This window comes from Amphiprion ocellaris, chromosome 16 (genome assembly GCF_022539595.1).
Source record: "Amphiprion ocellaris isolate individual 3 ecotype Okinawa chromosome 16, ASM2253959v1, whole genome shotgun sequence".
Lineage (NCBI taxonomy): Eukaryota > Metazoa > Chordata > Actinopteri > Pomacentridae > Amphiprion > Amphiprion ocellaris.
The window spans coordinates 34224134-34248960 of NC_072781.1; the positions used below are offsets into that span (position 1 = coordinate 34224134).

Sequence of the window (24827 nt, forward strand, 5' to 3'; positions counted from 1 at the left end):
TAAAGACTTTAATGTAAAACTTCAGGGATGACTGCTGACCATAAGTATTCTGATCAATACTTCATGATCAATATCAGGACAGATGTTACAATTCCAGTTGTTCCATTAGACTGCAGTTATTCACAGAGAAATTAAAACATCACATTCCTCATAAAAACTAGATGGGACTTTTATTAAATAAAGTGTTGGTGAATAAACAGTGTAAAAAGTGCAAAGCAGCTCCATTAAATCAGGAGATGTGAGACTTCCACAGCATGGATCACCATCTGCTGTGTTGATTCATAGCTGAATGTCAGAATGAACTGAGCTAGAAAAGCTGCTTTGAGCTGCAACATTACGGTCTGACAATCCAACACCATCACAGTTTTCATCTGGTTGTTTTGTTCCAACATGCTGTGAAGTTCAGTTTTTACCTGAATCAATACAGAGATTCTATTTCCAACCAAGACTGGAATAAAAATTAGAATGTTATGAGGTTATTAATGCAACTAAATCCTGTCAGATGGAAGGATTTACTTCTAAGTTCTAATTCAAGTTTCAGTTGGAGCACATTGCATTCACAAAGAAAAACAGTGAAACCCTCATAGCAACATTTAATAAACCTAAAACTTCCCTGTTGGCTCATTGGTGGAGTTTGTTACTGAGCATCTGAACCTTAAATCCAGTGAGACGACCATCTTCAGTCCAGGCCAGTCAGAGAACTTCAAGACCTTCCATCAGCTGGACCAGATGTGGCATCATCTCCCTCTGAACATCTGGATGACAGGAGAAAAGACAGAAATCAAACACAGATCACACAAATACAATTTATTCACTTTCATCATTTTATAAAAGTAGCATGAACTTTATTAAAACTTGACAACATCAGTAATGAAAGTAAATGTTTTTATCTCGTGTTGAAGCTAAATTTAAAGTCAATTTTAATGACAGTTTATCCTGGGAGGAGTGAGAATGGAGCTTTTCTTTCCTTTTAGAATATTCTCTCAAAATATTCTGTTTATTATTGGCTTTAGAAGCATTTTTCTTTACTTATTTATTTTTACATATCTCAGACTGATGGACTTCGCTGGTTTGCAGATAATTTCATGTACAATGACAATAAAGATCTTCTATTATAACATATTTTGCTAAAACAAGAACTGCAAACCTTCTCAACCATCTCTCAGTCTGCAAAATTCCAACTGCAACAAAGAATTATCTAATGTAGTTATTATTATAATCTTTACTGAACCAGCCCTGGAATTAATAAAAATCTGTATATGGATCTGATTTTCTCTGATGGAACCACTAAAACTGCATCCAATAAAGTAAATCTCTTCTGCACTGCACACATTCTACACTTTTTTATAACTCTGGATGTCAGAGTAAAGGCAGACAGGTCCACCAATCAGCCACAACATTCTGACCACTGACAGCTGAGGAGAACATCATCCATCATCTTGTTCTAATGCAACGTTCTGCTGGGAAACCTTGACGTTCATGTGGATGTTTGACATGTACCACCACCTAAACACTGCAGGACAAACAACCCCCTAGTCTCCATGGCAACAGTAGTCCTTGATGCCAGCTGCCTCCCTCAGCAGGACAAACTAAAATTGCTCAGGAGTGGTCTGAGGAACACGACAGAGCTAAGCTGTTCACCTGGGTTCCACACTCCCCACATCCACATCTGATGGAGCATCTGTGGGATGGTCCAGGATCAGCCTGGTCTAGGTAGGACCCACCCTGCAACCCACAGGATCCACAGAATCCACAGGATCCCCAGAGGTTCTGATGAACCACTGGGTCAGAGGAGTTTTAGCAGCATAAAGGGACCAACACAGTATTAGTCAGGTGGTCAGAATGTTCTACTGTTATACTGTCATGCTGATTATATGATTAGTAAATGTTACCATCAATTATAACGTCCACATTGATCAAGAAAAAAACTATCAGTTCATTCAGAAACTGAGGTTAAACCTAAAAACACAGACCTCAACAGCAGTTTGTTTCAAAGCACAACACCAGCTGGTTTTCACTAAAGAAGCTTTCAGAGCAACAATTAAATGACAGTTTTGTTCTCATTAAGTTCACAGAGTCAGAATCAGCCAAAATAATGTAAACACACATCAGGAAATGAAAAACTTTTATAAATATTTCATTTGTATAAGTACTTCTATACATATAGATTCCTCTTTCTAAGTTTGATCAAATCACGATAACTCTGTGTCCTGTTGTACGATGTTTTCCCAACAGATGGCGCTACCCTCATGAATGGAGCATCAACAAGTGACGTCTACAACACAACAGAAATGTCTGGAAGCCAGTGGCCACCACTTTGAGCACCTCTTGTAATTGTAGAGGCCAAAGATAACTTTTATTAATCTCCTGATGTCTGAATAAATTTGGTATTGAAATATTTATGCAAGTTTTCCTTTTCCTGATGTGTGTAAACATTATTTTGGCTGACTCTGTATGATGGGTTTCTGACAGGTCACCAGGCAACATCTTTTTATAATAATGACAAACATACCTGCATTCTACAGGAGTGATTTTCCTCATGTGCAGGTAAAGATGTGTGAGGAGCTTAGAGATGACAGGAGCAGGAGTCATCCTCACTAATTCAGCTTCTACCTAGAAACAGAAAGACCACAAACTCACTGATATACTCTCAAACGTTCAACCTCACAGCCTCAAAATATCTGTTTAGGAAGTGTTGTGTTTCTAAATTCTGCTGAAAGCATTGACAGACATTCTCTTACAAGGTTGTGTAAAAAGCAGCCTGTCCTCTGAGCTACTGACAAATCTTCCTGAACAAAGTTTCTACGTGTAAATCAGCTCAACAAAAACTAAAGCCTCAGTCAGAGATAACAGGTATCGCAAATTATAAACAACTTTCTTTGTTAACTCAGACTTTCTGCTTCAACCTCACATAAAAAGGGGAGTTTAACTCGTCAGGTGACTGAAAATGAATGGTTTGTGCAGTTCAGTCATCCACGTCCTAACCCGTCATTCGGAGCACTTTAACCTCTGACAATACTTTTTTATTTTAAAAGGAAGTAAAGGGATCCGACGTGGTCAAAACAAACAATATATTTGTGTGATGTGTGTCTTCCCAAACACCCTGGCTGGTTTAGAAATGGCAGAAGATACTTTTAATGATGTCGCAGAGGAAGACTAGAGTGAATTCTGCTGTTTGACAGTATTTGACTTAATGACATGTTCCTAATCCACCTTAGAGTACATGTAGGCTAAATATACAAATATGGCAGCACAATATCTTCAGAGTCCAACAGGAATAACTGTAGCTGTAACGTTCAAATGTGACTGTAGTCTATTTCAATACATCCACTAAGTGCTCATGGCTCACTGTGTAGAGCGAATAAACCATTGTTTGCTTTGACCACATCGAATCCCTTTACTTCGTTTAAAAAAAAAAAAAAAAAATTATTTATTTTTATTTATATATATATATATATATATATTTATATATATATATATATATATATATATATATATATATATAGTCAGCGGTGAAAGTGCTCCGAATGACGGTTAGGACGTGGATGGCTGAATGAGTTTTTATTGTTTTCTGAGTGACTAGTTTAAACAACGTGGTCTCAGTTTGTTCCAATGCATTTTATCAAATCAAGCTAATGTTTTGCTGCGTGTTGTTCTGATGGGAGGCTGCTGAGGGTCTGAGTGTTTCTGAGAACAAACCCGAGTTAAACCTGAAGTTCTGCTCTGGATCTGTTCCACTGAACACACAAACTAACACACAACACAGCAGTGGACGTGCTTCTATGTTGTGGGTTTTCTTGGTGAGACAATAAATAGTTTTGTGACTCGTTCTTAACCAGGCAGCCTGTGTTAAGTTGTGACTATCCCCAGTTGACATGGACGTGTTTCCTGAACAATCACCAGGTGTTAAACACCTGACAGAATGACAGTGATCTATGTAGATGAAGCAGAATGTTTGTCGAGCTGATCGGTAGCACAATGAGTAAAACGGCGGTCTCGTAATTTTACCGCTGGATTACGTGGTTTCAAATCCTCTCACCGTACTTGAAAAATACGTGTTTTTTATTTCGGCCCGCACATTTCTTTTTACTGTCTGTAGATGATATTTACATGGATATAGACTTTGTTAAGTAGTGATGCCGACGTTTTTCGGCGAGGTCTTCTTTATCTGGTATCTTTATTTCACGTAAATCCAGGTCTGATCGTGACGAATCTGCGGACGAAACATCTGGAGACGGAAACTATCGCCAGTTAAGCTTTCAGGTCTTTTATCTCCTGGTGAAGCAAACAAAGGATATCGAGCTTCTTATTAATAGACTCGAGAACACTTACCTGGATATCCGTGATCTCCAAGTCTTGTGTGTCTGTCGAGGAGTCTGCCTTCTTCCTCCTGTTCGGGTTTGCGGAGTTGGCGTCTTCCATGGTGCACCGGACGAAGTAGTCGTCAATAAAGTTCTCAAGGTCCTCCACTGTGAGCACTACTGTGTCCGATCTTGAGCAGGCTATTTAGTTAGGTTGTTGTTTTTTTCTAATATAAATACGTCGAGACAACGGCGATTTGTTTAGTTCTCGTCAAGCAGCTGGGAGCCGCCATGTTGAATTTCGTCACTCTCACTGAATCTCGCGATCTCACCTCAAGACTCCTTGGACCCTATCTATGTATATCTATGGTCTGACCAATCACTGCTCTCTGGCTCCGCCCTCTGAGAATCTTGTTGTCGTTTGGCTCCACACTTGCTGATGACCACTTCCAGCCTCGGAAAATGAAAAAACTGACCTTTTTTGTTTCTGTCTCTTACTGATTTTATTTTTTTGTTATTCTAAATACAAAATGAAAATCAAAGCATTTTTTAAAATTTCGTATATCCGTTTTTGATCATGAAAAGGAAAAACGCCTTGTATTTCAATTTTAATCTTTGTATTTTAAAACGAAAATCAAATAACCACTCGTTTTTTGTTTTTTGTAGTATCTGATCTGAGATGTTGCTTGTCAGAATACGATGTGTTCTTCTGCTGAAGGAAGTCATTGTTGTGATTAGATTGGGAGTCGTTATGTCCAGGTAATGATAATTGATCTCAGGGACTCTAATGGCTCTTTGGGTGTCTTAATGATAAGGGGTTGATCTGTAGGGTCTTGTTCTATGACCAGATGTCTTCTAATTAGGAAACATATGTTGTGACCTCATACCTGTCCAAAGCATATAAAAGAGACCTTCGGTTATCATTCGGGGAGGTTCAAATTGGCTCTGAATCCTCCCAGGCAGTCTCTCTGTCTGATCGATGCTGTTCTTCTTTATAAGAAACTTATTGTTAAGCAAGTCAGTGTCAACGGACGTTTTCTTCAACATCTGCACATCCTCGATGTCTAAGAGAAACCACAACATTTTCAATACCCATTTCAGAACGGAAAATCCAATTGCCAAAATATTCACAAACCCAGAATAATGTGTATGGTTCGCTCATTCGTTTTTCCGTTTGAAAATAAAATGTGAAAAAACAAATGATTGCTCTGTTTTTTTTTTGTTTGTTTATTCGTTTAAAAATTAAATTCGAAAAACAAAAAGTAGAGAAAGAAAAAAAACACTGCGTTTTTACAAATTTTAAGGTTTAAACAGCAACAACAAAAAAAAGCCTTTTCCCATTTAGAAACTGCCGGCAGAACCGGAAATCAAAGTCAGAACTCGTGGCAATCTTACGTCACTTCTCTGTTCCAAACTCCGAAGCACGTACTCTGAAAACAGCAAAGATGTGTCTGTCTTATTTAGAGGAAGTAGACGCATCACACTGAGAGCTCATGATCTCAGTGTGAACAAATCTGGCTGACTGGGGGACCCTGAGGGGGTCAGCTGGAGTCTTCCTCTTGGACGTCCCTTAGTTCTGCCCCTAGTTCTGCTGCTACAGGCCTAGGCTGCTGGAGGACCTCTCTGGATGCACTGAGCCCTTCTCCATCTACCATTATATTTAATATACAGTATATATACCATTATTGCATTACACTCACTCTGTTTCTCCCTGTGTCCTTTCTCTGAGTGTCCCTGATCCCAGAGCTGGATGCTTCAGATCTGTGGTTGTTCTCCCTCCTCCAGCTGTCCATTTCCATCAATCTACTCTGCTTCACCCTCACTATACTTGATTTGCTCATCATCATATTTTTGAATTTACCACCAGCTATATATGTAGTATATTTAATGCCAGAGCCATACACCATAGCAGTAAACTATAATCAGTTTCCATGTTAGTTGTACTTTGCATGTATCATCTGTCTTATCATGCATGTATTATACTGTGTGTTTTATGGTCCTTGTGCCCCCCCCACCTCTCTACCTCTATCCCTCTACCTTCACCTCGACCCCTCCACCTCTGTCCCTCTATCTCTATCTCTACATCCCTCTATCTCTACCTCTCTACCTCTTCTGTCCCTCTCAACCCGTCCAGCCAGCAGCAGATGGTTCCCCCACATTAGAGCCGGGTTCTGCTCAAGGTTTTTTTCCCTGTTAAAAGGGTGTTTTCCTGCCACTGTCTCCTTAGGGCTGCTCTGGGGGTTCAGGCATATGGGTTCTGTAAAGCGTCTCGAGACAATTTGACTGTAATTGGCGCTATATAAATAAAACTGAATTTAATTGAATGATCCTTTTATCATGTATTTTATACATATTTAAGATTAGATTTGGACCATTTTACTTGTAGTGGATCTTCAGGGTTTTTTCATTAAAGGCTTCATTTTTATTGTAATTTAACGACTCGGTTTTTGAATCTGTTCAGTCAGAATGTCGCCGACTAAGAAACAAAGAAACTTTGTGAGTGAACTAATAGGAGACAAACCGGTGACGGCACTGCCAGGAGTTAGACCAGATCTGGGGAAGAAGCTGCAGCAGAAGGGATACGAAAGGGTGATGACAAAACACAACTAACACAAAGTTAAAGTCGACAAACTGCACAAACTCACAACAAGCAGCAGCTAATTTAACACAAGATGTTTTCTGATCACATATTAATGTTTCATCCTCCTCTGGATTCTGTTTTGTGTTTCTGAGTTTTTTTGTGTTTTCAGACATTTTGTGTGTCTTTAACGTGTTGTGTTTGTTGTCTCTGTGTTTTTCATGTGTTTTGTGTGTTTCTTGGTCTGTTTTTGTGTTTTTAACGTGCATCGTGTGCATCTCAGGTGTGTTGCTTTTTTGTGTTGTTGTATTTTACATGTGTTGTGTGTCTGTTGTGTTTTCAGGCCGACAAGCTTCTCGGTCGGTTCCTGGTCATGAGGAGAGACACTGAGGCGTTCTCTGATTGGCTGAGACGTACGAGTGGTGCCAAACCTCACCTGGCCACATCCTGCATTAATGCACTCCAGGAATATTGTGACAACAACCTCTGAGGTCCCGCCCCCTTATTGGAAGCCACTCCCCTTATACACAGTCCAGTTGAAGGAACGGGCGGTGCCTTAACTCTAGTCACGCCCCCTTTCCTGTGATGTCATAGTCAGCTGACGGGTGTTTGTTTACATGTTTACATCCTTTCCGATGTTTACGTCAATAAAAGCTTCGTTTCTGCTGTTTGAGACGTTTTCTGTTTCTGAAACTTGTTTTGCAACTTTCTAAGAAAAAAGCTTTCCAGGTGATAGTTTCGTATTTTTAGAGACTTATTTGTCATAAAATTATTTTTACTTTACAGTAAAAATTCTTGGTAGAAGGTTCTATGAAAAGAACAAATGAAAGCAGCTCATTTGGACAAAGGTTGATTTTAAAATTTAGTGAAGTTTAAATCAGAATTTATGAAAATAAATACAAAAGAAGTATGAAACAACAATTTAATAAGAAACATTTTCTTAATGTATTTTAACTTTTGACCAAATGACCCCTGGTTGAACATGTATATATGAGTGGTGGGATGCGATTAAAAAAATTATCTAATTAATTACAGGCTTTGTAATTAATTAATTGCAATTAATTGCAGTTTTGTCAAATAGCAATATTTGACACAATAAATGAAGATTTCAATTCAAATAAACTTGTGGTTGACAGTTGAATCAATGAATAGACATATACGTGTTTATAATTTAGAATTTATTTTAAAAAAGGAAAATGGGACATATAGAAAAAAGTGATTTTTGATGACTTAAAGCCTGAATTTAGTTGTTTTTTCTACTGTATGGCACATAAAATCAGCATAAGTAGTTCAAGGAGCTTCAGAAAGTTGAAAATCCAGAGATTCATTCTGTTTTCATCTTTTCTGGGTCTGATAAATGGTGGAATTTTGATGGTTCTTTTTATAGGAATATTAATTTTTATTTATGTAATTATTTTATCAACAAAAAGTTTATAATTAAGTTATTAAAAGAGATATTTTTGTTGTTTAGGTTATTCCTCCTCCAAGGAGGCGGAGCCTCAACGGAGTAAAAACTTAAACCACAAAAATGTTTCATTTCTATTTATCTGCATTTTTCATCTGTCTGCTACATTCACAGATTACTGCAAATCTAAGTGCAATTATAGCCATTTTATTCAACATTTTAAGGCTTTCTGTAAACTCAAGCACTGTCTAGAAAAGTGGTCTATTATGGGATGGCTACACCGTTAGCATGACTCGTAGCTAACGTTAGCTCTGGTGCTAACAGCAACATGTTTAGGGTTGCCACCTTTCAGAAATGAAAATAAAGGACGCCCACCACGGCTCCTCGGAGCCACAGTTCAGTAAAGTTGGAAAGATATTCACAGATTCGGACTTCCAGCATCAATAACTCATTAGATATATGTTGTGAAAACATAAACGATGCCTCTTTTCCATCATTATAAGGTACACAATGTGCTACTTGATAAAACTGGGCTTGTAGCATATTCTGTACCTACAGAGTACAAGATTGAAGCTATTGAATATTTGTGTCTCTCTTTGCTGTTGCAGTGGTTTTGCAGACAGTTCCTGTGCATTCGTCACACAGCCGGCTGCACATAGACATCAATGTTATTTTTGCAGCTTGAAAGACAGCTACTTTTGATAAAACTGGGCTTGTAGCACATTGTCTACCTTACAACGATGGGAAAGAGGCATTGTTTATGTTTTGACAACCTATATCTAATGAGTTATTGATGCTGGAAGTCTGAATCTGTGAATATCTTTCCAACTTTACCGAACCCGGGGCGACTACCACCTAAGGAGTGGTATGTTTTCTGAAAAAAGCAGTGAGCCATACTTAGTGCTTTATTAACATGAAACTAAGAGTTTTGTATTGTTTTATGATCACAGGTTCTGTCTGAAAAGAAGTGGCATCATTTTTAAACAGTGAAATCAAACTAATAAAATGTAATGACCAACCAGTGAGCAATACTGGATTCTGCAAAAACATAAACAACTGAATGCAGAATACTGGACAAAGAAATTCTCTACAGACATTTTTTCCCATCTAAATCTTATCTTAACACAGTTAATGTATTAGCTTATTTATGTGTGTATGCACGTATTTATTGTTTTATTTAGTGCTGTTAGCATATCAGAGTTCTGAGTTTTTCTTTAGATAGGCAAAGGCCATTTATTGATTACATATTGGCTATTACATAAATGTTTAATAAAAACTAAAAGGCATTAAAAAAAATACTAAACAACTTAAGCATTTATTGAGTCACTAAAATACTGTAGAGTACAGACCACATCAGCATGATTCTAAGCATCTTCTGGTAAATTAACAACCAGATACTGATGTCCCTTACCATATCAGGGTTCTCTCTGTTCTCATGGTTCTTACATGTTGGTCTCCTGATGTTGCCTTACTTCAGCCAGTCCATGAGCAACACAGAACACAGTTTGCCTTTTACCCACTGCCAGGGGTTTCTCTCTTCCCACTCACGTCTGTACATTTGCAAACGTTTTTGCTTCTGTGGACGTGGTGGAGTTTCGGGTGTAAACATTTTTAAACACGTGGGTGCAGCGTGATCTGCTGGACCTGGCATCGGGTCCTCGCTACGTGGGTCCTACAAAGTTTAAATTGGCTGCCCTTAATATTTCCTGTGTTTTATTTTGTTCCTTATGCAGTTTTGATGAGTGTGTGACAGACGTGTACGGGGCGTTTATGAAAATACGGAACAATTTGCGTCACGTATTGATTCAATACGGGACGCGACAATTAATTGTCAAATAAAGGACGATTCTGTATTTTAAGGGACGGGTGGCAACCCTAAACATGTTTTACATTGAGGTGATACCGTCGGCTTGAAGTGACGCAGTGATCAGAAAACTCTTTGTTGTACAATTTGCACACAACCAGGCTTTTATCCAAGCTGCCATCAGGAAGATTTTTAAAAGGAAACTTTCTGCCCAACAAGCTCAATCTCATCTTCCTTCACTGTTCACCAGTGCCTGACTTCACTCAGTGCTTCCTGTGCTTCTTCTTCATGGCTACAAACAGACTTTAGGTTCATTACCGCCACCTACTGGGCAGGAGTGTTCATCAGAGTTACTGGTGTGCCAGAAATGAGGGAACTGAGGAGGGTGAAATTAATGGCGTTATTTTTAACGCGTTATTTTCGCTGTAATTAATTCATCAAAATGAATGCGTTAAAGTCCCAGCCCTAATATATATGTGTGTGTGTGTGTGTGTGTGTGTGTGCGTGTGCGTGTGTGTATAACATACAGAAGATGAATAAAACAAAAAATAATGTGGAAAATGTTAGTGTTTAAATTGGAAAGTTTGATGCTGGTGCTTTCAGGAACTTTAATCTGCAGAAATGTTCTTCTGGTCCAGTTAAACATCACATCAGGGAAGAAATCTGTAGATTTTTCTGTTTAAAACATTTCAACTGAATATTTGCTTTGGAGTTTTTGAGACTTGTGTTGAAAACTTTCTTCAGTTCAGAGACATTTGTGTTTAAAACTGAAGCTCCAACAGAACAATTCCTTCACGTAATTTTAAAGTCTCTGAACTGAATTCTTTCTGTAACTTTAGCTACATAGTTAGCTTCTTTCTGTAACTTTAGCCGCATAGTTAGCTTCTCTCTGTAACTTTAGCCGCATGGTTAGCTTCTTTCTGTAAGTTTAGCCACATAGTTAGCTTCTTTCTGTAACTTTAGCCGCATAGTTAGGTTCTTTATGTAATTTTAGCCGCATAGTTAGCTTCTTTCTGTAACTTTAGCCGCATAGTTAGCCTATTTCTGTAACTTTAGCCACATAGTTAGCTTCTTTCTGTAGCTTTAGCCGCATAGTTAGGTTCTTTATGTAATTTTAGCTGCATAGTTAGCTTCTTTCTGTAACTTTAGCCGCATAGTTAGCTTCTTTCTGTAACTTTAGCAACATAGTTAGGTTCTTTATGTTACTTTAACTACATAATTAGCTTCTTTCTTTAACTTCAGCAGCGTAGTTAGCTTCTTTGTGTACCTTTAGCTGCACAGTTAGGTTCTTCATGTAATTTTAGCTACATTGTTAGCTTTTCTGTAACTTTAGCTGCGTAGTTAGCTTCTTTATGTAACATTAGCTGCACAGTTAGGTTCTATATGTAATTTTAGCTACATAGTTAGGTTCTTTCTGTAACTTTAGCTGCATAGTTAGGTTCTTTGTTACTTTAGCTACATAGTTAGCTTCTTTCTATAACTTCAGCTGCGTAGTTAGCTTCTTTCTGTAACTTTAGCTGCGTAGTTAGCTTCTTTATGTAACATTAGCTGCACAGTTAGGTTCTTCATGTAATTTTAGCTACATTGTTAGCTTCTTGCTGTAACTTCAGCTGCGTAGTTAGCTTTTGTGTAACTTTAGCTGCACAGTTAGGTTTTTTATGTAATTTTAGCTACATAGTTAGCTTCTTTCTGTAACTTCAGCTGCATAGTTAGGTTCTTTATGTCACTTTAGCTACGTAGTTAGCTTCTTTCTGTAACTTTAGCTGCAGTTAGGTTCTTTATGTAACATTAGCTGCACAGTTACGTTCTTCATGTAATTTTAGCTACATTGTTAGCTTCTTGCTGTAACTTCAGCTGCGTAGTTAGCTTTTGTGTAACTTTAGCTGCACAGTTAGGTTTTTTATGTAATTTTAGCTACATAGTTAGCTTCTTTCTGTAACTTCAGCTGCATAGTTAGGTTCTTTATGTCACTTTAGCTACGTAGTTAGCTTCTTTCTGTAACTTTAGCTGCAGTTAGGTTCTTTATGTTACTTTAGCTGCATAGTTAGCTTCTTTCTGTAACTTTAGCTGCATAGTTAGCTTCATTCTGAAACTTTAGCTGCATTGTTAGCTTCTTTCTGTCACTTTAGCTGCATAGTTAGCTTCATTCTGTAACTTTAGCTGCATAGTTAGCTTCATTCTGAAACTTTAGCTGCATTGTTAGCTTCTTTCTGTCACTTTAGCTGCATAGTTAGCTTCATTCTGTAACTTTAGCTGCATAGTTAGCTTCATTCTGAAACTTTAGCTGCATTGTTAGCTTCTTTCTGTCACTTTAGCTGCATAGTTAAATTCATTCTCAAACTTTAGCTGCATTGTTAGCTTCTTTCTGGACCTGCATTCCAAAGTTAAATGTTAAAAAGTAAAGAACATAAAAAGGTTCTGGAGGATTCAGAATTTAACTCAGAGTTCATCAGCAACAGTTTATCTGAATTTTCATTTTAAAACGGAGAAAAGACAAAATCCTCTGGAAAGAAAAACCAACAGCCATAAAAACATCCAACAGACTGATCGAATAATAATCTGGACGTTGATAAAATGGTCAACAGTGTTTATCCAGAAACATTCACGTGTTTATTGCAGATGTTAGAAAAACTTTCATTTACAGTCGATTCCCTCAAAACATTCCTCAGAATTCTCTACAAATCAGTTGAAGTTCTGCAGTTTCAGAGGTTCTACAAAAGACCAAACCTCTAAGTCCATACAGAACATTTGAACTAAAACATCAGAACAGTTCCTCACAAACGGATTGTTCTTTTATTGAACTCCCCTTCATGATGTTAGCACGGACCGTTAGCTGCACAGTTAGCTTCTTTATCTGCTGTAGTTTCATTCAGTAACGGAGATGTCCCAGGTAAACGGAGCTGTAGATGTTTGATGAACACTAATATCAGACTAATCAGAACCTTCGGTAATAATCTGGGTTAGAAACATGAACCAGAACTGATGATTAACAAGCTGCATAAAAATATCATTTAGTACCAAGTTTAAACTGAAGGAACACAACTGGAGTGTTTCCGTGAGGTCACGTGGTCCAGAAGAACATCTCGTCCTCTCTGGTTCTCCTGGTTCTTCACGTCTCCTTAAAGCCTCAGAGGTTCTTCAGGGACTCCATGTAGTGGAACGTTGCTCCTAAAGCCCAGCTGGTCTCCACCTGGTTGATGGTTCTGGCCAGCTGTCGCACACAGAAGAACGGTCAGAACCACCAGAACCCACAGGTGATCAGAACTTAAAGAGACAGAACCTGGAGCTTCACAGAAAACAACAAGAACCTGAACAGGTGATCTGATACCTGGACCAGAGTCAGAACCTGGACCAGAGTCAGGAGCAGACTCTGGTCCAGGTTCTGGTGCTGCTCACCTTGAACTGCTTGCTTGGGGGGAAGCCGAGCTCCTGCAGCAGGACTGAGATGTAGACCAGGTCCAGACAGAGGAACGGACTCTGCAGAGGCCTGGCGGATGAAGAACCGCTGCAAACTGCAGAACAAACATCACAGTTGAGCATTGGCTAAAATCCCAGTTCAGTCCAAAGCCCTGCTGCTCCTTCAACCAATTAGAACAGAGAACAGAACTTCATGTCCAATAAACTCCACTTATTCTGGTTCCACAGAGCTGCAGAACTTTCAGATGGACCACAGTGAAGAAACACGAGACAGAAATTGATCAGAGTTCAGAGAATTAATGTTTAGTTTTGCTTTTTCTGGATTCCTGGTTTGATATTTTAGAGAAACCATCTGTGAAGCCTGTCTTCGCTGTTTTATGAATAAAGTTTATTTTCTGTCTCAGGCCAGCTGCACCTGTTCACCTGGACTCACCTGTTCACCTGGACTCACCTGGACTCAGCTGTGATAATGAGGACTTTCCAGCTTCTCTGTATTTCATGTTAAAGTTCTGTTTCTGTGAATATTCGGGGCACATTCTCCAGAGAATCACTTTCAATTCAGCCTGAAGCTGCAGTTCAGAGATCTGCCACCGGGCGGCGCCGTCTCACCTCTTTTCGCGGCGTCGGTGTACTGGGACACAGTGACGGTTCCTCCCTGCTGCTCGTCTGAAACATAAAACCAGAATCAGGTCATCATCAGCTGTTTATACACTTTCCTGTCGTTTGCATTTATGTTTTTAGTATTTCAATATTTATTTGTTTGTTCAGAACCGAACAGTTTAATATGAACCAATAAATACACCTCGCTGTTTAAACATTCAAAAATAGAATAAAATCTGTTCAAAAAATAACAGAAAAACTATCATAATAGAAAAACATAAAGAAGAAAAATACATTAAATAAATAACATGACAAAATGAGATAAAATAATTATACTAGAAAAACTAACGTAAGAAAAAAACAGAAAAAATGATAAAAATAAATGAGAAAAAATTAGATAAGAAAAATACAATAAAATGAAAAGAATAGACAATAAACCTTCCTCCAGCCCACTGCTTCCAGCTGCCCATTTCCACCAATCTACTCTGCATCACCCTCACTATACTTGATTTTCTCATCTAGCTACTGTTTGAATGTTACTACCAGCTATATATGTAGTATATTTATGCCAGAGCTGTACACCATAGCAGTAAACTATGAATCAATTTCAATGTTAGCTTCTACTTTGTATCATCTATCTGATCATACATGTATCCAACTGTGTTATATGTTCCTTGTTCCCCTCCCCCCTCTTCTCCCATCCCTCCCCCTCTACCTCTACCCCTCTACCTCCATCCCTCTATCTCTACCTCTACCTCTATCCCTCTATCTCTACCTCTACCTCCATCCCTCTATCTCTACCCCTCTACCTCTTCTGTCCCTCTCTACCCTCCTTCCAGCAGCAGATGGGTTCCCCCACATAAAGATCCGGGTTCTGTTCCAGGTTTCAAGGGTGTTTTTCTGCCACTGTCTCCTTAGGGCTGCTCTGGGGGTTCATATGGGTTCTGGAAAGCGTCTTGAGACAATTTGACTGTAATTGGTGCTATATAAATAAAATTGAATTGAATTGAATTGAATAAAACTATTAAACCAGAAAAACTAAAATAGGAAAAAACAAAAAAAAAGCACTATAAAAATAAACAAAAATAGGAAAAAATTAAACAAGAAAAATACAATAAGTAATAAAATGAAGCATTAAGATAACAAAACCAGTCAACTAGAAAAACTAAAATAAGAAAAAATTAAAACCGGAAAAAATACTATAAAATAAATAAAGCAAGAAAAAATTAAACTAGAAAAATACAGAGAAATATCTATACAAATGAAAACATGAAATAATTGGATAGCTGTAGAAAAATTAAAGCTGTTAAAGGAACAGTAGCCCTCCTACCAATGACTTCCAGGTCCACCGCTCGGTCGTAGTAATACGAGAACGCGTAGAAGTCCACCTCCGCCGCCTCAGACGCCTTCATCACCTTCCCGTACAGAACCTTCTCCACTTTATTGAGGCACGCCTCGTAAACTGGCTCCCCTGAAACACAAGCACAAAGGTTCCTACCTGCTGTGGCTGCATGATGGGTAACCACGGTGACAGCCGACCAATCAGACGGCATTACCTGCTTTCTGTCCCTTCACAGTGTAGGTGATGTCAGCATGTTCCCAGCTGCCAGAGAAGTCCGCAGGAAGACAAGGACTGACCAGTTCAGTGCTGCCCCCTACTGCTCAGAGACACAACATACACAAGAACAGACCTCAGGAGACGATGTTTACTGTGTTACTGTATAAAAACGGAGACGCTTCACAGCGTTTAAGCTGCACCTACAGAAACTTTTAACCTCCACTGGAAGCTTCTCCTTTAATCACTTTCACAAAATCATGATCAATTTATTTTTGGCTCTTTTAATAAAAACTGACAAAAATGACAACAGATTTCAGCCCAGAGCAGCAAGTCCTCAAAGGTGTGACCCAACAAGAAAGGCAGCATCATGACGTGACGCACAGTGGAGGCAGCATCATAAGGTTAAGCACGGTGGTAGCAGCATCATGACGTGACGCACAGTGGAGGCAGCATCATGACGTGACGCACGGTGGAGGCAGCATCATGATATGAAGCACGGTGGTGGCAGCATCATGATATGAAGCACGGTGGAGGCAGCATCATGACGTGAAGCACGGTGGAGGCAGCATCATAAAGTTAAGCACGGTGGAGGCAGCATCATGACGTGAAGCACGGTGGAGGCAGCATCATGACGTGAAGCACGGTGGAGGCAGCATCATAAAGTTAAGCATGGTGGAGGCAGCATCATGACGTGAAGCACGGTGGAGGCAGCATCATGACGTGAAGCACGGTGGAGGCAGCATCATAAAGTTAAGCACGGTGGAGGCAGCATCATGGTGTTCCTCAGCAGCAGGTCCTGGAAGGCTAGTAAAGGTCGAGGGTAAATGAAATCCTGGAGGACAACCTGATGCAGTCTGAAGAGAACTGAGACGTGGAGAAGATCAGTTTCTATCCAGACGATGAGTCGAAACAGACAAACAAAGATCCTCAGAAATGGTTTGAAGACAGCAAGGAGTCAGAGTCCAGACCTCAGTCTGCCTGAGAACTAGAGTCTGGACCTGAAAGGTTCTGCTGATCCGGATCCCTGAGGAATCTGACAGAGTTTAACAGTTTATAAAGGAGGTCCAGATGTTCATACTGATGGAGACCAACAGGACCAGAAGGTTCATCTACTGAAGACTGAAGAAGGAGAACACTGATGGAACCACTGGTTCAATATTTAATATTGAGTGACATTATTTTGCAGAAATCTGTTTGACACAGAAGAGTCATGTTTTCTGTCAGTTCTTGTGAAAAAAGCCAAATTAAACTGACCATCGTCAGATCCAGAAATACAAATGTATATAAATATATCTAGATCTAACTTATAGAGGCAGAGAGGAGGTGCAGAGCAGCTTCTTACAGCAACATCTGGCAGCAGGACTTAATCTGGTGTTATTCAGAGATTAGATAATGGCTTATTTATGAGGGAACAGCACGTAACCAACAGGAAGGAAGGCGGAGCTACGTACAGGGTGGAGCGTCCATGCCTCCTAGGATGGCGAGCCGAGCCGACATCAGACCCAGACCCAGATAGCTGCACACAGAACAGGGGATCAATCAGCTGATTGATCAGATCATTGATTAACACAAAGTCTGATAGGAGGAGATGGAAATGAAGACCTCTATTTAAACACACCTAGTGTGTGTGTGTACCTGTGTGTGCAGACGGTGTGTGTGTGTGTGTGTGCAGACGGTGTGTGTGTGTGTGTGTGTGTGTGTGTACCTGTGTGTGCAGACGGTGTGTGTGTGTGTGTGTACCTGTGTGTGTGTACCTGTGTGTGTAGACGGTGTGTGTGTGTGTACCTGTGTGTAGCTGTGTGTGTACCTGTGTGTGTAGACGGTGTGTGTGTGTGTACCTGTGTGTAGCTGTGTGTGTACCTGTGTGTGTAGACGGTGTGTGTGTGTACCTGTGTGTGTACCTGTGTGTGTAGACGGTGTGTGTGTGTGTGTGTGTGTGTGTGTGTACCTGTGTGTGTACCTGTGTGTGTAGACGGTGTGTGTGTGTGTGTACCTGTGTGTGTGTACCTGTGTGTGCAGACGTGTGTGTGTGTGTGTACCTGTGTGTGTACCTGTGTGTGTAGACGGTGTGTGTGTTGTTGAACATCTGGAAGGACCTGATGTAGTCGATGGGTGAGGTCTGGATGGTTTTCTGTAAACAGAAACACTCAGTTTAAATTGGACCAGAGTCTGCAGCTGTTCTACTGAGGCTCTACTGAGGGTCGACTGAGGTTCTACTGAGGTTCTACTGAGGCTCTACTGAGGTTCTGCTGAGGTTCTGCTGATGTTCTACTGAGGTTCTGCTGAGGTTCTGCTGATGTTCTACTGAGGTTCTACTGAGGTTCTGCAGTCTGAACACCCACTAACAGGAACAATCTTCCAGACCTGTCCAGACCTGAGTGTTCCAGGGTTCTTACTTTAAATTTCCTGTCTCACGTTCTTTCCTGTGATTTTATTTATAGTTCTACTTCTCATTCCAGCCTTTCAGCTCCTGCCTGGACCTCTTCAGCTCAGTGAAGAACCTCCACAGCTGGAGTTCTGCTGCTTCCCATCAGCTGATGAAGACCATTGCAATGCAGCAGAAAGCTCCAGAAGCAGAACATGAAGGGAAGCCCTCTGAGGGATGTTCTAGATGAGAGCTTCTAAAATGCAGATACAGGAAGCACCTCGTCCTGAGGGCTGAAGGTGATCTGGGTCGACCCGCCACCCAGATCCAGCATCCCCACCGTGGGGCCGTCGCCATGGAGATCACCTGGGGGAGATTAGAAGAGCTGCAGGAAAATAATCCAATAACAGGTAATCACTGGTTCTTGTTCACATTAATCTGAAGGAACACGACCAGAACACTGTTTAGAACAGTGTGTGTGTGTGTGTGTGTGTGTGTGTGTGTGTGTGTGTGTGTGTGTGTGTGTGTGTGTGTGTGGTGGACACACAGATAAAACATGATAGAGCATAACAACACGACAAGAAACTAAAACCAATAAAAAAAAAAAAAATATATATATATATATGTATATACCCCTCGGTTAATGAAAGAAAAACCCACAATGGTCACAATAATAATTTGAATCTGACAAAAGTAATAATAAATAAAAATTCAATGAAAATTAACCAATGAAAATCAGACACTGCTTTTGAACTGTGGTTCAACAGAATTATTTTAAAAAATAAACTCATGAAACAGGCCTGGACAAAAATGATGGTACCCTTAACTTAATATTTTGTTGCACAACCTTTTGAGGCAATCACTGCAATTTCTTGCTTTATTTATTTTATAGTATTGTTTCGCCAGTCCGAATCACCACAAACTCCTTGCATGGAGCAGCCTGGACATGACCGACTGGTTCCAGTCAGACCCGCGACAGACACTGAGAAGAAACTATTCAGCGTTATCAGCAGGCTATCTGGCCAGAGAGGACCGCTGGAGCAGAAGCTGGAGCAGAAGCTGGAGCAGAAGCTGGAGGAGAAGCCGGAGCAGAAGCCGGAGGAGAAGCCGGAGCAGAAGCCGGAGCAGAAGCCGGAGGAGAAGCCGGAGGAGAAGCCGGAGCAGAAGCCGGAGGAGAAGCCGGAGCAGAAGCTGGAGCAGAAGCTGGAGGAGAAGCCGGAGGAGAAGCCGGAGGAGAAGCCGGAGCAGAAGCCGGAGCAGAAGCTGGAGCAGAAGCTGGAGCAGAAGCCGGAGCAGAAGCTGGAGCAGAAGCCGGAGCAGAAGCCGGAGGAGAAGCCGGAGCAGAAGCTGGAGCAGAAGCCGGAGGAGAAGCCGGAGGAGAAGCCGGAGCAGAAGCTGGAGGAGAAGCCGGAGGAGAAGCCGGAGCAGAAGCTGGAGGAGAAGCTGGAGCAGAAGCTGGAGCAGAAGCCGGAGGAGAAGCCGGAGGAGAAGCCGGAGCAGAAGCTGGAGGAGAAGCTGGAGCAGAAGCCGGAGGAGAAGCTGGAGCAGAAGCCGGAGCAGAAGCTGGAGCAGAAGCTGGAGCGGTGTCAGAGCTGCAGGAGAGGATGGCCACCACGGAAGCCAAATTAAACACTTTCCCAGCAGAAAAGAGGAGAGCACAGTCCTAAAACTGTGGTAAGAATATATTCCAATTGAAGGATATTTTTAGTGAGTTTTAGCACAATGCTCTGAATTGGTAACGTTAAGCAGTGATAGCATGTAGTCCTCCATCTTTGTTAACAAACGTGACTTTATTTTTACCTTTTTGTAGTTTTAGGAACAAGGGTGAGACTGTTTATACTTTTTCTTTTTTGTTTCTTTTTTGTGAGAAAAAATGTTTACAGTAAGCATGTATAATAATTCTTTGTCAGCTGAATGCACACAATTAAATTGTTGTACTGTAGATTGTAAACCATTCATGCATTCATTCAAATTGTAGATAGATAGATTAAACCTTTATTGATCCCACAGCGGGGAAATTTACAATGTAACAGCAGCAGCAAATAGAACAGAATAAATAGGAGAGCAGCACACAATGCACACAGTGAATAGATATAGTTTCTCCTTTTAGAAGAAAAAATAAAAATATAATATTTACAGCAACATTCCTGTGAAATTGCACAGCATCATTATGTACATTTTTATTGCACAGTTAGTGGGTGAACTGAACTACTGGGAGCTTGATTGTAAAGTCTGACTGCAGCAGGAAGGAAGGACCTGCAGTATCTCTCCTTTAGACAGTGAAGCAGTCTGTCACTGAAGGAGCTCCCAGTGATGTTAGTGTTTCCTGCAGGGGGTGGGAGGTGTCCTCCATGGTAGACAACAGTTTTGTCATCATCCTCCTGTCTCCCACCACCTCCACAGGATCAAGGTTCAGCCCAGGACAGCGCTAGCTTTCTTTACCAGTTTGTTTAGTCTCTTCCTGTCTGCAGCCGTGATGCTGCTGCTCCAGCAGACCACTCCATACATGATAGCTGATGCTACCACAGAATCATAGAAGGTCCTCAGAAGTGCTCCCTGCACCCCGAAGGACCTCAGTTTTCTGAGCAGGTGGAGTCTGCTCTGACCTTTCTTATAAAGTGCATTGGTGTTTGTAGTCCAGTCCAGTTTGTTGTTAAAGTGAACACCCAGGTACCTGTAAGAGTCCACAATCTCAGTGTCCGTTCCCTGGATGTTCACTGGTGAAGGAGAAGTGTGTCTGTTCCTGCTAAAGTCCACCACCAGTTCCTTGGTTTTCACCGCATTGATCTGAAGGCAGTTCAGCAGGAACCAGTCCACAAAGTCCCGGTTAAGTTCTCTGTAGTCCTCCTCATCTCCGTCCGTGATGAGGCCGACGATGGCGGAGTCATCGGAGAACTTCTGAAGATGGCAGTTAGTGGTGTGATGAGAGAAGTCTGCTGTGTAGAGGGTGAAAAGAAAGGGGGCAAGGACAGTTCCCTGTGGGGCCCCCTACTGCAGACCAAAGTGTTGGACACACAGTCCCCTGTAGGACCCCGTAATGCAGACCACAGTGTTGGACACACAAGTCCCCTGTAGGACCCCGTAATGCAGACCACAGTGTGGGACACACAGTCCCCTGTAGGACCCCGTAATGCAGACCACAGTGTTGGACACACAGTCCCCTGTAGGACCCCGTAATGCAGACCACAGTGTGGGACACACAGTCCCCTGTAGGGGGCCCAGGGGTTGACCAATAGCAACAGATCTTTCAACCAGTCATGACAGTTTTTTTCTGTTGCCATGTCTTGTTTCACCCAAGCGGTGTCCTGAGTCATGCCAGACAGGCAGGCTAGATGCTAATTAGTTTTCTCACCTCCCGCCTTGCCCCACACACCCACCCCCCGACTCCACAAACATGATTAATTTAAGGCAATTCACCTCACCCACCAACTAGGAGTTCACAGCCTGTGAACTGCCAATAACTGCGGGGAACTTAGTAGGTTTTCAGTAATTCTCAGGGTCGATAATCTAGCTTTTCATGCACCTTGATAGTCATGAGATTTCATTGTACCTGCACAGATTCCAGACACCCTGTACCAGATGCAGCAAAGCAGCCCCAGAACATAACAGAACCTCCTCCATGTTCCACAGTAGGGACAGTGTTCTTTTCTTCATATGCTTCATTTCTGCATCTGTGAACATAGAGCTGATGTGCCAAAAAGTTCCAGTTTTGTCTCGTCTGTCCATAGGACATTCTCCCAGAAGCTTTGTGGCTTGTCAACATGCAGTTTGGCAAATTCCAGTCTGGGTTTTTTATGATTTGTTTTCAACAATGGTGTCCTCTGGTCGTCTCCCATGAAGTCCACATTGGCTCAAACAATGATGGATGGTGTGATCTGACACTGATGTACCTTGACCTTGGAGTTCACCTTTAATGTCTTTAGAGGTTGTTCTGGGCTCTTTTGTTACCATTCCTATTATCCGTCTCTTCCATTTGTCATCAATGTTCCTCCTGAGGCCACGTCCAGGGAGGTTGGCTACAGTCTCATGGATCTTACATTTCTGAATAATATGTGCAACTGTAGTCACAGGAACATCAAGCTGCTTGGAGATGGTCTTCTAGCCTTTACCTTTAACATGCTGGTCTATAATTTTCTTTCTAATCTCCTGAACAACTCTCTCCTTGGCTTCCTCTGGTCCATGTTTAGTGTGGTACACACCATGTCACCAAACAGCACAGTGACTACTGTAACCCTATAAATAGGCCGACTGACTGATTACAAGTTTGTAAACACCTGTGATGCTAATTAGAAGACACACCTTGATTGAACATGTCCCTATGGTCACATTATTTTCAGTCATTTCTAGGGGTACCATCATTTTTGTCCAGGCCTGTTTCATGAGTTTATTTTTTTAAATAATTCTGTTGAACCACAGTTCAAAAGCAATGTCTGATTTTCATTGGTTAATTTTCATAGAATTTTTATTTATTATTACTTTTGTCAGATTCAAATGATTTCTGTGACCATTGTGGGTTTTTCTTTCATTAACCGAGGGGTACCAACTATTTTGTCCACGTGTGTATGTCTGTATACCAGTGTGTAAGGCAGCTTCAGGTGAAACGTCATCACATGTTCAGGTTCTCACCAGTCAGGAAGTTGACTGTGATCCAACCAGAAATCCCTGAAAGACAAAATGATGAGAATCAACCAATCATCTTCTCCCCTTACATGTGATCCAACTGTTGACCACAGCTGCTGTCGATGGAGATGAACTCATGGATGTTGACTCCAGTCAGCAGATATTTGGAGCTCCATGAATGATGATGTCAGCAGGTGATGTCAGCAGGTGACCTTGTCAACTGTCCTATAGTCAAACTAAACTAATAGAAGCATCGACACATGATGCTGCCACCACCGTGCTTCACATCATGATGCTCTCACCACCGTACTTCACTTCATGATGCCGTCACCACTGTAATGGTGTGTTTGTGATGATGTTCAGTGTTTGGTGTCTAGTATAATGAACAAAAATTCCATGTTCGTCTCCTGAGACCAAAGAACCTTCTTCCAGTTGACTTCAGAATCTTCAGAGACTGAAGTCAACCGGAGTCTTTTTTAAGAGTCTTTCTTTTTTGGAAATTCTTCTTAAAAAAAAAAAAAAAAAAAAAAAAAAAAAACACGATTCAATGTTGAAAAGCTATAAAGACAGAATTTTTAAGGGGGTCAACCTTTTAATTGGCACCATACCAAGCATACTGATATGAGCCTTAAAGTTTACCCAGAATGACCTTTTAAAGTTTTCTGGGGAATTATGAGAAACCAGAAACACATCCAGGATTGTCTCTATGACTCACACTAGGATACATCCCATAATACTGATGATCACAGCTGGTTACAGAGAAAATAATCAGAAACCAGATCCAGCGTTCAGACTGAGACACCTGGATGGATTTAAACTGATCTGGAGTCAGTTTCTACCAGAACTCAGATGTTTCTCCTCCTAAATGTCATGGTTTTATCGGCTGGACTGATGAGGTTCTGGAAAAGTCAATTAAAAAGTGATAAATCTGGACCCTCCTCTATGGACTTCAAGGACCTGGAACTCTGGAAATATTCCCCGTCTGAAGGTCGAACTCTGATCATTAATGAAGTAACTACAGATCCAGAACCAGCTGCTTCTCTGGTTTTATTTCTGGTCATCCATTGAACTGCTGCTCTCTGAGTCCCTCCATCGTCCAGATGTGACCTCAGCTGCTGGATCAGTTTGTGAACTTTCTCCCTCTAATTCAACTGTTGCTGGATCCATGCAGCCACATGTAGGTTGTGTGTTTTAAATGCTTGTATGGACACGCAGCCCGCCTGCATATAATCCAATCCTTTTAAAGTAGTTCATACAAGCAATTATGGCCCTGTGGATAATGTCCCACTAATCTTGAAGGGAGGCGGAGGCCGATTATCCCTTTCTGAGGCTGATGTTTTCTCCTTCTCCACAGTGGGATCAGCTTGTTACTCCGCTGCCCAGAAATGTCTTTTAATGATTACTGAATTAACTTTTTATCTCCTGCCGTCACTAATGGACAGATTCCTCCAAACCGTCCTCTCAGAAGTCTAACCGGATTCCACTGGCCTTATTATGGCTCAGATATTGTGCCGTTCTTGGCCCGCAGCTCAGATTACCCTCCGACTTATTGTTAATGGAGATCAGCGAGCGGTCGCTAAGTGCCGGTGTTTAGCTGCCGACCCAAAGCCGACTCTCCGCACTTGTTTGTTTTGTTTGAAAATGGCTTCTTAGAGTTTGATGGTAAAGCTGCTGTGACACACTTTCCATGGAGGCCATTAATCATCCGTCCTGCAGGCGGACGGGTCAGGGGTTGCTGCTAAAAGGCTCTAATGCATCCAGCTGAGAGCAAATATTCTGCCACTGACACTAATGTGACCTCCATCAGACATCCTGGCTGATCTGGACATATTGCACTTTACATCTTTATTTTTACACCACGGCTGGGTTTCCTCTTCATCAAACTCCTTTAGCAGCATCATTTATTGGACAGAAACAACCAGAAAGACCTGCAGACGATTAATCAATCAGTTATCGACTATTAATTTGAGCAACAAATAATGACAAAAACTACACCAGAGGAGACGTCTTCAGTCCAACACTCTAAAGATTTTCTATTTTCAGGAAAGAAAAGCATCAAAGTCTCAAATTTGAGCAGCTAAACGCCACAAACTTAAACCTTTGTGTTCAGAAAATGACTAAAATCAAGGGTTTAGTCATTTTACTAACCCTAAGTGCTGACGGCTGCAGCTTTGAAATG

The 24827-nt window shown here is 41.1% G+C and overlaps 2 protein-coding genes across 4 annotated transcripts in view; one reads left to right on the forward strand and one right to left on the reverse strand.

The window, feature by feature from the left end:
* The first annotated feature begins 6668 nt into the window (after positions 1–6668).
* LOC129350835 (barrier-to-autointegration factor-like) lies at positions 6669–7552 on the forward strand. Its single transcript, XM_055018697.1, has 2 exons — positions 6669–6890; positions 7223–7552. The coding sequence occupies exons 1-2, from the start codon at positions 6768–6770 to the stop codon at positions 7367–7369; spliced, it is 270 nt and encodes an 89-aa protein (XP_054874672.1). The 5' UTR covers positions 6669–6767; the 3' UTR covers positions 7370–7552.
* Positions 7553–12675: 5123 nt separating this feature from the next.
* The window catches only part of entpd6 (ectonucleoside triphosphate diphosphohydrolase 6), a 24819-nt gene continuing 12667 nt past the window's right edge, over positions 12676–24827 (reverse strand). For all 3 annotated transcript variants that reach the window (XM_023285675.3, XM_035955260.2, XM_055018695.1), the window contains exons 6-14: positions 22655–22690; positions 18309–18394; positions 17715–17794; positions 17115–17179; positions 15662–15763; positions 15436–15576; positions 14115–14171; positions 13485–13600; positions 12676–13299 (exon numbers count right to left, since the gene is read on the reverse strand). In XM_023285675.3, coding sequence (XP_023141443.1) covers positions 13216–13299; positions 13485–13600; positions 14115–14171; positions 15436–15576; positions 15662–15763; positions 17115–17179; positions 17715–17794; positions 18309–18394; positions 22655–22690 — 767 coding nt within the window. In that variant the 3' untranslated portion in view covers positions 12676–13215. The remainder of the gene's footprint in view (positions 13300–13484; positions 13601–14114; positions 14172–15435; positions 15577–15661; positions 15764–17114; positions 17180–17714; positions 17795–18308; positions 18395–22654; positions 22691–24827) is intronic.